Source organism: Danio rerio, chromosome 12 (assembly GCF_049306965.1).
Source record: "Danio rerio strain Tuebingen ecotype United States chromosome 12, GRCz12tu, whole genome shotgun sequence".
In the NCBI taxonomy this organism is placed as follows: Eukaryota; Metazoa; Chordata; class Actinopteri; order Cypriniformes; family Danionidae; genus Danio; species Danio rerio.
In genome coordinates this window covers 20,968,139-20,984,824 of record NC_133187.1, presented here as the reverse complement: position 1 = coordinate 20,984,824, position 16,686 = coordinate 20,968,139, and the positions used below count along the sequence as shown (strand labels likewise).

Below are 16,686 nucleotides of genomic sequence, written 5' to 3'. Positions count from 1 at the left end.
CTAAATCATCTTTATTTTTTTGAAGAACGCCATAAAATATTCCAGATTCTCATTTAACATGTTTTCTTGTTATTTTTTAACAATACAAACAAAATCAAGTGTAATAGTGCAACAGGATTACAGTCCAAAAATGGTCATCCATTTGGTACAGCAGGCAGGTAAAAGGTTAATGTGTTAGAATTATATTGTTATATTAAATACTTTGTAGTTTTAACTCATGAAATTATCATTTATTTGTAGTTGAATTTTGTTTGCATAAAACTGTGCGCCATATGATTAACTGTAATTTTGTTATTTATTCATTTATTTAATGCAATAAGTATTGCATTATTACTTATTAAAATATCAGTTTTATTCTGAATGTGCTTCTTGTGTTTACCCATTGTATAAATTGAATCTAATATTGACTTGTAAGGGGACGACATGGTGGCTCAGTGGTTAACACTGTTGCCTCACATCAAGGACACCAGTTTGTGTCCCAGCTGTTCTCCCTGTGTTGGCGTGGGTTTTCTCCAGGTGCTTCGGTTTCCCCCACAAGTCCAAAAACATGCGCTATAAGTGAATTGGCTTTAGTGTGTGTGTGACTGAGTGTGTATGGATGTTTCTCAGTGCTGAGTTGTTGCTCGAAGGGCGTTCACTGCGTAAAACATATGCTGGATAAGTTGGCAGTTCATTCCGCTGTGGCGACCCCTGATGAATATAGGGACTAAGTCAAAGGAAAAGGAATAAATTGACTTGTAAGACAACCCAGTCTTGATAATTAATTATTAATAATCCTTAAACTAAAATAAAAAACACTAGAATACTAGTAAACAGATTTGGCCATATGCAATTCTAAAACAAAACTAAATTAAAACAAACACACTAAACATAATAAATAAATGTTTAAATAAATTGACTAAACAAAAAAGATGCCCAAGCTCAACAAGCCGAAACACTTGTACTTTGATATGTGTGTTTATTTATAAATGAGGTTGTCATGGCTAATGTCAATGCAGGAGTCTCCACTTAAAAGTTTCAGTCCACCACATTGTTTGGCTTTGAGTAGAATTCAGGCCTTTAATATTAATGCTCAAATTGATCTTTAGGTTAGTTTACTATGGCCGATGCTGACAACAATACCTCCAATGCACAATCATGACACATTCATCGAGTGACGTCTGCAGTCCAAACACCAGTTCGACTGGAAACAACATTCTGGGAAATTGGTTACTTTTGCATATTTAATATTTAACATGTAAAGACGGTTCCACGAAAAACCTCATACGTCAGTAAGGTGTCAACATACAACACTTTCTGTGTGTTAAAGTAACAGTGCGAGGGATACATTTGTTACATTCTATCAATATTCATTTGAAACTTTACAGTCCAACAAGCAAGTCCTTCGTTTTTTTCCCAGCATTTCAGACAAAACAGAGAACAACCAGAATAACCTTCACCAGGCTGTCGGTAGAAATTCTCTTTTCCACTTCGCGAGAGTCTCGTGATCCTCGTATCCACTGTCCACATGCGTCTGTATCTGCCATGTCTCTTCAACCTGCAGTGCGTGAGGACGGGGGAGCACTTTGTCCATTACAAAAATGTGGTTTCTTGCCTTCTGCTTCTTGCCTCTGTGTCACACTCCCGTTTTACATAGAAAGATGAATATAAATGTTTTAGGGGAGTTGTCAGTTGTAATCCTGTAAAATAAAGAAAAATCATTTACATTAGTATGAGTGGAAAAAACAGAACGTGGGAACTTTATATTGTTTCTGAAATAAGTCTCTTTTGCTCATCAAGGCTGTGTTCTTTAAAGAGCATCTATAATGAAAATCAACTTGGGTAAGCTGTTTGAACAGAACTGTGTGTGGGTATAGTGTGTCCACAGTCATATTAAAGTAATAGAAAGACAATAAGTCTCTTTATTGAAATTTCCTGATGTTAAAATAGGACCCAAACTCCAGTGATTTTGAAACCCACCACAACGTGATGTAGGAGTACGGTTTTCCCCGCCCACTGAATTAAAAGGCGCTATGTTCCTATCATTTCTGTAATGTTAATAAATAAACTGAGATTAAAATATTTGTTACAACAACTCTCTGTGATTTTTATACATTTTATTAGTTTAAAAACATTTTTAAAACAGAGCATGTTGGTAATAAAGACAATAAAATCGCTATGTAATTCTTAACCCCTATAATCACCACGGCCACATGGTGTCAGTAAATGCTAATATGTCAGTGTGTGTGTACCTTGGTGTGCACTGCAAACGGCATTTGTGTGTGACTCATCATTTCAGAAAGGCTTGAATAAACTCCACCAAAAATTAACTTACTTGTTATTTTTGACTACTGAGCTACATTTCAGCTTCATTCATGTCTGTCTCTGTCACTGACTGCTGTTTATCTGATGTAGCGCATGATGAGAAACAGACACACTACAGACTGTACTCAAGACACCAAAAGGCGCAGATTCTGGAGACTACAATGAATTACCTGGTGGTTGTTTTGAGCTGAAACTATACAGACACCAAAGGCTTATGTTACATCTTTTAAAAGAGGTAAAATAGGTGCCCTTTAAAAAAGACAACAATGATATTATGAAATATAACTACTATTTAAAATAAAAATATATAGTGCTCATAGAAAAATCACCATTGCCCTTTTAAATAATAACTTTATTCATTATAATCATATTCCAAATAACTTTGAAATGTTTTTGTAGCCTTCTCCTAACCTGTGCCTCTCTACAACTTAATCCGAAAGATCGTTTGGTCTTAAGGCTGTAATGCGAGTAAAGGTATAGATTTTCACAGGGTATGATGATCTTCTATAGGCACTGTATATATAGTTGAAGTCAAAATCATTAGCCCCTCTGTTAAATTGAAAATCTTTTTAAAAAATATTTCCCAAGTTTTAAACACATTTCTGTTTCTATTTCTATTATAATTCATTTCTTTTGTTTTTGTTGTGATCATAGTACATATTATTTCACTAGATATTTTGCAAGATCCTATTAATGCGCATAAAGTGCCATTTAAAGGCTTAACTAGGTTAATTCATTGGATAACAGTGGTTTATATACTGTAGCCTAAGGAGCCTAATGACACTGACCTTCAATTGTTTTTAAACTGATTTTATTCATTTCAAACAAAAAGAAATAAGACTGCAGAAAAAGGAATATTATCTGAAATAATGTGAACCAACCATTGCTAAATTTCAGTATGTGTGTGTGCATGTATGAATTCTGTTTTACTGACAGATTTTTTCAACACATAACAATTTCTAATTTAAATTTTCTAAACATAATAATTTTAATAACTATTTTCTAATCATAAATTTAATAATTTATTTTATCATCGCCATGATGACAATACATTATATTTTACAAGAAAATTTGCAAGATACTAATATTCAGCTTAAAGTGATATTTAAAACTCGGTTAATTGGTTAATTTGGCAAGCTATTGTATAACGATGGTTTGCCCTGTAGGCGATGGAAAAAAATATAGCTTAAGGAGGTAATAATACTGACCTTAAGATGGTTAAAAAAATAAAAACTGTTTTTATTCTTGATGAAATGAATCAAATAAAACTTTCTCCAGAAGACAAAATATTAAAGGAAATACTGTGAAAAATACCTTGATTGTTGAATATAATTTGGGAAATATTTGAAAGAGATAAAAACTAACCATTTTGACTTCAACTGTGTATATATTGATAAAAAAAAACATTCTCATCATACAAGATGTGTTTTCAAGTAACTGCATTTTTGTTAAAATATATAAATAAATAAAAACAAATAGATAAATAATAATAACTAACCGCCTAAAAACAGTAAATGACAGAGATGTTGCAGAGCTCATTTCCCCATGTGTTCGAATGGAACGCTGACCTGTGTGAGAGAGACAGAGAGAGGTTTGAACAAAAGTAGTTATTTTCCATTTATGAATGTCATTAAATACCATCAACTGTTTGTCTTCCAACATTCTGTCTTCAAACATAAGAAACTCAAACTCTTTTTTTGATTGAACTAAAGTGAGTTTTTTTTTTGGTGAACTATCCCTTTAAGCAAAGCAGCATTGTGTGAATGGAGACCTGTGGGGGAGTGATGCGGATCTGATCATGACGGAGTGGGAGATCAGGGGAGGCGTTGGCAGGAGCGCCGCGGTGCAGCCGTAAACACACTCTCCTTTCCCGCTCGGCTCCTCGGCCTGCTCTCGGCGATGCGTTTCCTAAAAGACAAAACAACAAGTAGGCTGTGTGTGCAGATTTCAGATACTAACAGCACAGAAGGTCACGAGGATATGCTTTCATAAGGAAGATGAACCACATACTTCAGAAATAACCGGCTTATAAATAGAACAGACATCAATAACAACCCCAGTCATCGTTAAAGAGTGGCTTCACTCTAAAACTCACCCTAATTTCACTTCAAACACAGAAGACCTTTGTTTCTTTACAGGACACAAATGAAGATCATTTGAAAACTGAGAGATATCTGTCTGTCCATTGAAAGTGTATTCACCTGATACCCTGACACTCTAAGACCACAGAAATCCTGAATTTATGATAGACAGAATTAATTGACCTTTTAAATCTGCTCACTAATGCTCCAATGAGAAGGGAAAAATTAGGTACATTCATGTGTGTCTCAGTGTACAGTGTGTGTCAAGCTTTGATGGTTAAAGGTAGGGCTGTGCGATTTGGGGAAATCATCAAATTTTTTGACAGATATTGCGATTTCGATTTGATTTGCGATTTAATTTTGTAGTCAAGCTTCAGCTCAATCTGTATTGAAGCTTCTAACGGATAAAGTGCAGCGAGTGTTAGTTAAAAAAGGAACTTAAAAGATATCAACTTATATTAGCAAATATTTCTGATATTGTACTTTGCTGTTGCTTGCTACTAGATTGAGTGTCACTGACAGTTGTAGCTGACTTTTAAGCAAGACGCTCTTCCTGTGGTGCTTTTTTAGGTGCTGGTTGTTGTATTTACTCGTTCTGCAACAGCTCTTACAAATTACTTGGTTTTGTTTTGTGTCTGTGACTTTGAAACCAAGATATTCCCATATTACTGACGTGCTGTTTTTCTTCCATATTAATTAGTTCATTAGCAGGAGATGCCATCATCCCACTCGTTCGCGCTTTCCTGTTTGTTTATTTGTTTGTTTGTTTGTTTTATTGTGGGCATAGTTCGGTTGCACAATTCTGATTGGGCAGAATGAAAGTGTGCTCACTTAATTGGCTAGTAAGATGGCAGTCACGCATTTGCTCCGGGTGGGGAAAGTTAAATAATATATATATTATATCACAGCCTCTTGCGATTAGATAATCACAACATCTCGATTTTGATTAATCACACAGCCCTTGTTAAAGGTGTTAAATATGTTCATCATATAATGTGGTCCTGTCTCTTTAGAAGACATGGATTAAACTGCTTGACTGATATATATTTAAAAATGTAAGCATCAGATATTTAGGTAAATAGACTATCAAATGAATGGAAAAAATTTATATATATATATATATATATTACTTTGTGTATTTATTTAATTTTTTTTAATTAATTTTGTAATCTGAAGAGAGATCTAAAATTTCTTATAGGTTTGGATTGATATTATTGTGACGAATGCTCAATCCCAAATCTAGCCCTTAGCCCTTTATAAGGAGATGCACAAATGTAGGTATTTTCGGAATTATTATGACTTTTTACAACAAACATGCATATGTTTTAATACATTCATAACAGGGTTTGGGTTTTATGGTGATGCTTTAAAAAAAGTCTTTAATCCATAATAACAGCTGCATACGGGTCCCACAACAAATTTTTAAATTTGTCACTTGATGATACTCGAATACCCTGACAGAGAAGTCTAGTGACTGGAAATGAGCTTTTTACAGTATCCGGTATAAAGTTAATGTTGTTTTCTAGTGATTAAATAGATGATTATGGCCACAGTGTAAATGCACAGTACAGTTAGGAGCATATTGCCAAATTATCTTGTTATGATAACATGATATCGTTGCCTTTAGTGATTTCCTGAAGATAAATACTAAAACCATAACACAACTGGAATAACTAAAGCAGTCGCCATGCTTGAATTCATGACGTAATAGCTTGCGGTGAATATGATGGCATGTGCAGGTGTTGTAATGGTGTCCCATTTCTTAGGGGTACTTTTGAAACCCTTCCCCTTCACTCTCTTTCAATGGCCAAAGGGAAGGGTTAAAGAAATCAGAACTGGTATTTTTCCTAAATAATGCAAATTCATACCACATCAATAGACAGCAAATGACAAAGACAATCTCTTTTAAAGCATGTACAGCATTATAATGGGTGGTTCACGCAGCTGTGGCTACCCCTATTAAATCTGGGACTAAGTCAAAGGAAAGTGAGAGAGCATTATAGTATCACTATAGCTCAACAAATCTCCATTCGATCATGTTGATGATCAGCAAAAAAACGGCCAACAGGACTAGCACAAGGATCGGTTATATCCTGTAGTGTGCAGTATTGATAAGAGAAAATAATCACTTGCTTCTCAAAACGAATGACTGTTTTGAAGCATCCGAAACACCGCCTGGTGGTCAAAATGGTGTAAGTAAAAAAAACATTCAAGCAAATTAGATTGCATTAGTTTTTTTATTTAAACATATTGCAAACTTTAAATTTAAATGATAATTTACAAATCCACATAGCTAATCATTTAAAATCAGTAGGTATTAAGTGTCTAAATACTATGTTTATTTTCAAGGCTTATATATAGTTTATTAAATGGTGGGCTCTGCTAAACAGTACAACAAGAGACTAATACCTAATGTTGTTCCTATTTATTTTACAAACGCCTCATTAAAATGTATGCAAACTATTTAAAACTGGTAAAACCAATGAAACCAGTTCAGTGATTTGCCACCGGGGCGATCTGAGCGAATTCGCACAATTCATGTAGATTTCACGAAAGTTTGAATTTTCAATAAGTTTGAAAACAGTTATGATGTAACAAATACCCAATATTGACATCATGTGACCCTGCTACTGAAAAAAAAAGAAACATAAAGGTTTCGAATCATCACAAGATACATTCAGCTGCAAAGCTCGCACACCCACACACGTTTCAGGCCATTAGATCCAGACCGGGCATACCATATACGGGATGTATCAGTCACGAATTTGTATAGTTAAATAAGCTATTCCAAGAATGTCAACATAAATTATATGTAGTTATTAATTACAATACACAAAATACTACTGATAATTAATTCGATTTTTGTATTGATATTCATTTTGATCGATAAAATTAACCATACCATTTTTTTTACTGTAGGTGATGAGATATTTAGGTTATGTTTCTTCAACCTATTGTGTTTAGCTAACATTCACACCTACTTCAACCCTAAACATACCCCTTACAGTAATGAAAAAACTGTTTTATTATTGTACTGAATCACAAAAATGACGTACAGTATGTGCACATTCTGATTAGTCGCAGATGTAGGCTACACTTCTAGCCATAACCAGCCTGCTTCTGGTGGAAGTCTCTCCCACTTGGAAATCTGGATTAAGTAGTCTGAATCTAGTGTGGCCTCTGCAGCAGGATATTACTGGCCATCACTAGTGTACAGGTATGTTTTCAGCCAGCTAACAATAAGATAGAAGGAAGGAGGAACAAATGAACAAATATTTACAAAATCTTTTAATTATAATTTATAATCTTCCTACAGTAAATATTATTCACTTGCCATGTATAATTTTAAAACAATAAAATGAATATGTAATAGTTTCATATTTTAGTTTGATCAACTTTAGCTGTTTTAAAAACCTAAATAATTTACCTTGAATCAAGAGTTGAGTTTGTTTAAAGCTGTCGATGTTACTGTATGATACACTATGTAACTATGTAATACAATAGTTTGCACACATAGAAGCTGAAGAATGCTGCGCCACGCACCCCACCGCTACATGAAATCCCTCACTTATGCAGTGCTGATGATATTAAAGGGATAATTCACAAAAAATGTATCCTTCACCATTTACTCACTGAAATTATTTTAAAGTTTTATGTATTTCTCAACAAAAAAAAATAGATATTCTAAAGAAAAATAGAAAAAAGCAGCCATTGACATCAATAGTAGGAACAAAAAAATACTATGGAAGTCAATGGCTGCTGGTTGCTTTGTGTTTAACAGAGAAAAGAAAGTCAAACAGGTTTGAAGCAAGTAAAGGCTGAGTAAATAATGGCAGAGTTTGCATTTTTGAGTGAACTATCCCTTTAATCCACATGTACTGTAAGCACAATAACTGAAAACTCAAGATTTTGCAATTTTTAGACCCTTAAATCCAGCGTGATGTATAAATGAAGAGTCAGTCAATATAGCATGTGTACCACTGTGTTTTTTTATGTGGTGTTCAGCCATAACAAATAAAGCGAGTTAAGTTATTTAGTAAAATATGCAGTCAGTACCAAAGCTTCCTATATACGGTAAAGTCTAAATAAGATACAGCTGCAAATACGCAGTCATCTATATAGCATCATTTTTGTAACACTGCGTAACAATAATTAATATTTTTACAGTACTGTGACGGTTGGTTTTAGTGTTGGGGGGTGGGAGGCGTAGGCATTAATAAAATATAATTTATTGGGTAATTTAATAAATAACATACTCGGTGCAACTACTGTTTTTGCATTACAGTGACAGTTGGGTTTAGGGTTGGGGTAGACGTTAATAAAATACAATAAATGAGAAATAATAATTAATAAATTATTTATATAATTCTCGTTAACTTAAAGCCGCAACTGTATTTGATCTAGCAACAACCTCTATATACGCAGAGTATGTGTGATTGCATTTTTCAGAAGCGAAAGTGCAAGTAAAGTACTGCGCATTCAAAAGCAATTCATCACCCTGCATATTCACACAGCAGCTCCGTGATGTCCACTTTACAGCACTGCACAATATTATTAAGCATATTATAAGACATGTTATAAACACAGGGCATCCAACTAACATCAGAAGATACAGAAATCCACATCACTGCATGCGTCTGTTTGCATTGGATTCAATACGAGTTATCCTTGAGACTCACCAGACTGAGGTACACGGGAGGCAGGTGTGGAGCTGGGAGGGTCTGGGCCATTGCGGACCCTGTTAGGAGCTGGGAGGTTTGGGCCAGAGGGCAAAGCACGAGCCGCAGAACCCGGCGGTCCACCTCCAGTCCTCTCATCCCTCTCTTCTCCCTCTCCTCTCTGCTCCTTCTCTTTCTCCTCAGCTGTTCTGCTAGAGCCCTGACACAGATACAAAAAAGCCACAACGTGAGCAAACGAATGCAGATTTGAACTGCGCTGCTTTAAATAATGCATTGTTTAAAGAGCATACAAATTTCAGCATGTTCCAGTCAAACACATAGTCGTAGGAAAATCCCTGTCTGTGGAAAAGGTTCCTGAACAGCTGTCTCAAGTAGGAGTAGTCAGGCTTGTCATCGAATCGGAGTGAGCGGCAGAAGTTCATGTAGGTTGAAAATTCCGCTAGAAACATAGAAATAAAGTGTTAAATGAGACATTACGTTTCGATTTATTTGATTCATTTTATAGTCAAACTTACATGGAAAGCCCTTGCAAAGAACCTCAATGGGGGTTGACATCTTTTTTTCACTGATTCGCTCATACTTCTGTCTTTTAGTGGCTGCTTTTAGGCCTTGCCAGGGAAGAGAACCCAAGTTGAAGTACATAAGTACATAGCCAAGGGATTCGAGATCATCCCGTCGAGATTGCTCTGTGGAAGCACAAGGTAAATTTAGACTAACCCAAAATAAAGAGTCAATTTTTTACCAGAAGGAAGAATTTTAGTGGCCTTCGAGTGACCTTACCAATGCCCAAATGAGTGTTAATGGAGGCGTAGCGGGCAGTGCCAGTCAGGTTCTTATTCTCACGGTAGGGAATGTGCTGATGTGTGCGGGCGTCACGGTACTTTTTGGCCAAGCCGAAGTCTATGATGTAGACTAGGTTTCCCTTCTTGCCAAGCCCCATCAGGAAATTATCTGGTTTAATGTCTCTGTGAATAAAGTTCTTGGAGTGGATGTACTCAATTCGGCTAATCTGGAATGAATAACCATCAAACAAATTAGGCAACAAAAGCAAATAGCAGGGTTCCCATTCTAAGCTAAATGTCAAATTCCTGACTAAAACTCTGAATTTTGATGACCTATAATAAGCACAGAGCAGCCAAAAAGGAACCTTTTTCTTTTATCAAGGTGTCACATCATATCTGTTCAGGATTCTGATGCTAAAACCCCAAACAAAGCTACACTATAAAAATTAGATTGAATTGCTGTATTAAACTCAAAGGCCTTGTCAATCTTTTCAATTAGTCTATAACATTAATCAGTGATTCCTTTAGACAAATCTAGGAGTTTAAATAATTTAAACAAGTGGCAGAGGTTAAAAAAATGGTAGAAGTTAATAGTAATTAGCTGGAAACTACTAATGAGTAGGCCCACACAGAATCTGCATGCGGAGAAATGCACAGATTTTTAGACCATCGTTGAGTCTATTTATTTACTTGTGTAAATTTATATCTATTCAGTTTTTAAATTAATTTAAGTAATAATATTGACTAATATGAAAGTGTTCACTTGATTTATTTACAATACATTTTGTAAAGTGATTTTATATGATAGACTTGCTTTGTTTACCAAATTTGTGAATCTATAGATGGAAATGCATTGTAACCATTAAATAAAAGTTAAAAAGCTAATATTTTTTTTAATTTCATATATTAAGTTTTTAGTTATGATACTCCCAAAATGATTCTGCATAAATCTGCTAATTTTTTAATCAAAATTCTCAGCAGAAATAGCAAAACATGTCCACAGATTCTGTCTGGGCCTACCAATTAGTTACATTTTTAATTCTGTCAATGACAATGTATATGTTACCTAATATAGGCTACACTTCAGAATGATATAGTTAAGAACTAGCTAGCTAATATTATGGCTACTAACCCCTTTTTCACCTGTATGACCAAGATTTTACCCAATATACAGCCTGGTGACAACATTTGACTTAAGTGATTCCCCATTGACAAGTGCAAAAGGAATAAATAGGAACTGAAAAATAGGAAAAATATGAATAGGCAAAAACATAAAAGAAACACACAAAAAAGGTTCATTTTAATAAAAGCAAAGTAAAATTTAAACTGAGAAACTAAGTTTATTGATATTCTAGGACTTGGACAAATAAAATAATAAAATAAAATTCTCTGACTTCCAAAGTATGGACTAGACTTTTCCCCATGATATTGCAGATCCATGACTCACGGGAACCCTGAAAACATTATTTCTGCAGCCAGACATTTAATAATCAGTTTTATAGTATTTTATACATGTATCATTGCATCATGCACCAGTTATGCTATGATATGTGTCTTTCCGTTCATTAAATGTTTATCAAAGTAATACAGATTATGCATATTCATTTTTCATTCATTCAATTATTTTTATTCGGCTTAGTCCCTGATTTATCAGGAGTCGCCATGAACTGAACTGACAACTCATCCAGCTGACAACTTAACCAGCATATGTTTTACACAATGGATGCCCTTCCAGTTGCAACCTGGTAATATACTTCTTTTAATGAATCAATATTTCCCTATATCTTGATACTGGTCTTTCAATCTAAGCTGATGTGTGAACAAAAAATTTCATTAAAAGCTGTGCATCGCACCTCCAATCCAGTCATCACAGTACTCTGTTTTGTTCCTAACAAAAACAATAAAACATAGTCTTTCACATTTTGTCTATTCTACTACAATTATTTACCTTTTACACAATTTCTTCCACTGTTTGATGAGGCTAAGTGATTTCAAACATCATGAACATCTCTTGTAATCAATCAATTGTTGTGTAAATCTACCGAATTTCAAAACCAAGGTGCATAATCCATTGTTTTTGTGAACAGTTACACCTTCATCAATTATGTTTTATATAGTGAAAACTTGGGCGAGGCAGTGGCGCAGTAGGTAGTGCTGTCGCCTCACAGCAAGAAGGTCGCTGGGTTGCTGGTTTGAGTCTCGGCTCAGTTGGCGTTTCTGTGTGGAGTTTGCATGTTCTCCCTGCATTCGCGTGGGTTTCCTCTGGGTGCTCCGGTTTCCCCCACAGTCCAAAGACATGCGGTACAGGTGAATTGGGTAAGCTAAAATTGTCCGTTGTGTGTGTGTTTCCCAGAGATGAGTTGCGGCTGGAAGGGCATTCGCTGCGTAAAAACTTACTGGACAAGATAGCGGTTCATTCCATGGTGACCCCGGATTAATAAGGGGACTAAGCCGACAAGAAAATGAATGAATGAATAGTGAAAACTTGCAATTGACCAAAAGGCATTGAAGCTGGCTGCCATGGTATTATATAGTTGTTATTTTGTTGTGACACAAAATAAAAAGTCTCATTTAATATAAATCTACAGGATTTTGCCCATTTTACCCACCAACTTTTCTGACTTACAAAAGTAATCGCACGTAAGACACAATACATCACATCTGTAGCAAACTGGTGCAGGTCGAGATATTCTTTCAGATAACTAACTCCAAAATTAAACAAAGCAAATACATTTTCAAAGCAAATACCATCTGGTCTGCCAGCAGCAGGACAGTTTTAAGTGTAAATTTCCTTGAGCAGAAGTTGAACAGGTCCTCCAAGCTCGGACCCAGGAGCTCCATCACCATGACATTATAGTCCCCTTCAGCACCACACCATTTGATGGAGGGAATACCCACTGCAATTAGGGAAAATTAAAAACACATTTCTCAAACCAATTCTCAGTATCGTGAAGGAAAACAGTGGGATCTTCTCTCACCTCCACCCTGCATCATCTTATAAAACTTGCTCTCAATATGTAATTGTGGATGTTTAGTCTTCACGCTCTCCAACTTAATGGCTACCTCTTCTCCAGATGTGATGTTTGCACCTGCAAGGTGTGATTTTTTACAGCATGAGCACACAAAAAACCTCTTGAAACCTATATCAGCAGCCATTTCAAGTAAATAACAGGTTTTACCCAAGTAAATATCACCAAAGGAGCCACTTCCGATCTTTCGCCCGAGGCGATATTTACTTCCAACACGCAACTCCATGATTTCTTCCTCAGAGTCAGCCTTAAAATCATGCAAGACATTAATATGATGCAGATAAATACACTAATATCTACTTTAACAATCACAAATGTTCATTTCAGCAGCATTCAGAAAAGCTGCATTGGCAGTCATGCATCTAACATCTGACATCTGAGTCATGTGATGTGATGTGATCCGAACACAGTTTGCTGTTCATTTGCAACGAACAGGTTAATATTCAATCTCGAGCAGCATCGCAGATCATATAACTAAAGCAATAAAATACGCAATCTATTAATCCATGAAGCATTTGGGTCGGTGTTTTACGTCGTTCGCACAGCTGAACACACAAGACGAAATCTGTCTTCAGCGTTTTTCAGCCAATTTTGTAGCAGCCGCACCCAAAACCGCGTTGATCCCGAGCTTTCACAAACCGTAGGTGACGATAACATCCATCCTGTACAGCTAAATGAATCTAAACACTCGTGTCCTGAAATGACCTTTAAAACATCTTTCTTACCTAACGTGAGGGTGGTGGAAAAGTGGGGCTGGTTGACAGGCTTGCGCTCGTAAGACAGGACCCTGGACAGCGAAGAGTGCAAGCGAATTTTTAAAGGTCTCATCACAAATGTAATCCCAACCTCTGCTTTTCCTCCTCAGGTTTTCAAATCCTCGATTTCATTTCTCAGCACGAGGATTGACCTACTTGCATTAGCGGGCTAGCGAGCGGCAGCCTCCCTTGTTTGTATCGCAGCGCACTTCTCACAGAAATGATGTCATTCACAAACTAGCGGAAGGACCCGGATCACTTCAAGGGGCAGCGCGCTTGACGTGTGTACGCAGCCTCATTCCCGTCCACACTGCTCGTACACACGACACGCACGCGACCCACAACAACACTCAGCGAAGAGAAATATCATTATAATAACATAAATATAATCACTAGAAAATTACGTCAACGAGGAAACACGAATTTGGCATTTAAAAATAAAGATAATTCTCCAAGCCTTACTCTGGTTCTGTTTTTTATTTTAAAATGGTTCCATTGATTTTAATATTTCATATATTTAATGATTTGATAAGTAGACGTGAATGATCTACAGCCAGTGAGTCTTTATTGCGAAATACGTCATTCTTAAACGGATTATTCACTCAAAAATTAAACTGTAGGCGTCTCACCAAACATTTGAGTTTCTTTTTATTCTGTTAAACACAAAAATAAGATATTTTTAAAAATGTTGGTAACCAGTGCAATGTTAAGTTACCTAACATCCCAATGCCATCCACACAGCTGAAAGTCCTGTCCACACAAAATAAATTAGACAGCAGTGAAAAAAAGAAAGCTTATGATTAGAGCAATATGGATAAGTTTTTCACAAACTCTGCAATTCACCAACATGGTGTCCTCAAAAGAGGTACTTGAATTATGCTGTAAATATTGTCTATATATAGTTCAAATCAAAATTATAACCACCCACCCACCCCAATATTTTGCCGCAATTTCTGTTTAATTGAAAGATGATTTTTTTTCAACACCTTTTCTAAAATAGTTTTAATAACTCATTTCTAATAACTGATTTATTTCATCTTTGCCATGATGACAGTATATAATATTTGACTAGATATGTTTCAAGATCGTAGTATTCAGCTTAAAGGGCAATTTAAAGGCTTAACTAGGTTAATTAGGCAGGTTACAGTAATTAGACAAGTTATTGTATAATGATGATTTGTACTGTTGGCTGATGAAAAAATATAGCTTAAAGGGGATGATAATATTGATCTTAAAATGCCTTAAAAAATTAAAAACTGCTTTTATTCTTGCCGAAATAAAACAAATAATAGTTTCACCAGAAGAAACAATATTATCAGACATACTGTGAAGATTTCCTTGCTCTGACAAACATCATTTCAGAAATATTTTAAAAAGAAAGAAAAAATGCACATATATTTAAAAGATTTAGCTGAGCAAGACTAGTTTGAATTTATCCCTTTTCTTTGCATGAGACTAAAATTACATTCCAGGATTTCTGCATTATCTTGTAAGCATATTTTATTTTATTTATATTATTCATAGACAGCCTGTTAAGTCAGGATTTTCAGTTTCGTTTCAAGGCAATAATGATGGTAATAAATAAATGAACATTGTTGCTCATAACACTTAATTGTGTCAGTCTTCATTGGTGGTTCTCAACCCTGGGCTCCAAGACCCAGTAGAATACCTCAAAATGACTTATGAAAGCATAAAAGCATGCAAGCATCAAAACAATTCATCAAAACTCAAGATTTTCACTCTTTGAGAAACCAATTTCAACTGTCACAGCAAATTTAGGTATTCAGAAAAGTGTGATTAGACAAATAGAATCTAAAAAACTTTAATAAATAAAAACAAGATGTTTATTAAGAAAACTTTTGTTCTTAAAGTGATTCTCTCACTTTCTCTCTCACACACACAATTAAAATTAAGACTTTCAAATATTTGCATGTATTGGTCTACTTGCTTTTATTGGCATATACCAGCATCTATGGCTATTTTTAAAGCCATAATCAATCATGTATTTAAAAATAAATTGTTGCAACAGTAGTAATGAGTATCAACTGACAACCAACAAATAGTACATTCCAACAAAATGATTTATAGACAGTCTGACCCAAAAATATGACACGTTGTTAGTATTTCACCTTTTTAATAAACATATCCAGACTTTATTCTGGAATAACAAATTTGGCATCTTACGTAAACAGTGGTTACCTCCACAAAAAATCTTCTGAAAAAAACGTTCATACATGATTGGATTGACATCATATTGCTTATTGTTATTATTAACACAGTTGGCCGAGTTCATTTGTCATTGTGTTTGTGTGTTTAAATATAAAGAGGGCAGCCTGTTTATTAAAAACAGTACTAAACAGTACCTAAAATACTAAAATGTGTAATGCACATACATACTTCTGTGTATAATGGAAGTCAAAAAGGCTGAAAACCACTAGTCTAAAATCTTTAAGCACTTAATAGCTTCCTCCAGCTCTTGCCTCAGAAAACAGTTTCAGAGTATTAGAGCCAGCTCGAATAGACTACTCAACAGATTCTTCCCACAAGCTCTTAGAGCTCTCAAAGCCAATCACCTTACACCCCTTCGAAATATAATCTTTTCCCTCCTCCCCACCACACCAAAACCTGAAAGCATCATGCAAATCGAACTCTATGCAGTTCTGAGTGTAGCTCACACAGGTGAGTGGGGTTGACAATCCACCTGTAGAAGTCACACTCTTCCTTCTGATACTTTAACTGACAATTGCACTGGTTCTGCAAGAGACACTTTCTTTCAAATCCCTCTATTTTCTTTAAAAAAAAAAAAAAAACATTGTGCATTTGTGAAGTGTGCTTCAAACAGGCGAGTGGGCTTGATAAAGCACCTGCAAAAACACTCTTCTCTCTTTGGACACCAAACACCACTTAACCTCCAAACTCTATCACGTAATTCTCCCAGCACTAACAGAGTTCCTTTGTTTAATTAGCACTTCTTGTGTGCACTGCCTCTTTATGTTGAATCTCTGAATACATCCTCATTGAGTACATTTACATGGACACCGATAATCTGATTTTAA

At 35.4% G+C, this 16,686-nt stretch overlaps 1 protein-coding gene across 1 annotated transcript; it reads right to left on the bottom strand.

Annotated features, from left to right (window-relative positions):
- Positions 1-941: 941 nt before the first annotated feature.
- On the bottom strand, positions 942-13,832 carry csnk1e (casein kinase 1, epsilon). The gene is given in 11 exon segments (NM_212747.1): positions 942-1,679; positions 3,803-3,872; positions 4,076-4,212; positions 9,065-9,263; positions 9,355-9,503; positions 9,580-9,750; positions 9,845-10,073; positions 12,595-12,743; positions 12,825-12,935; positions 13,026-13,122; positions 13,601-13,832. Coding segments are annotated over 9 exon segments (1,254 nt in total). The 5' UTR covers positions 13,102-13,122; positions 13,601-13,832; the 3' UTR covers positions 942-1,679; positions 3,803-3,839.
- Positions 13,833-16,686: the final 2,854 nt, after the last annotated feature.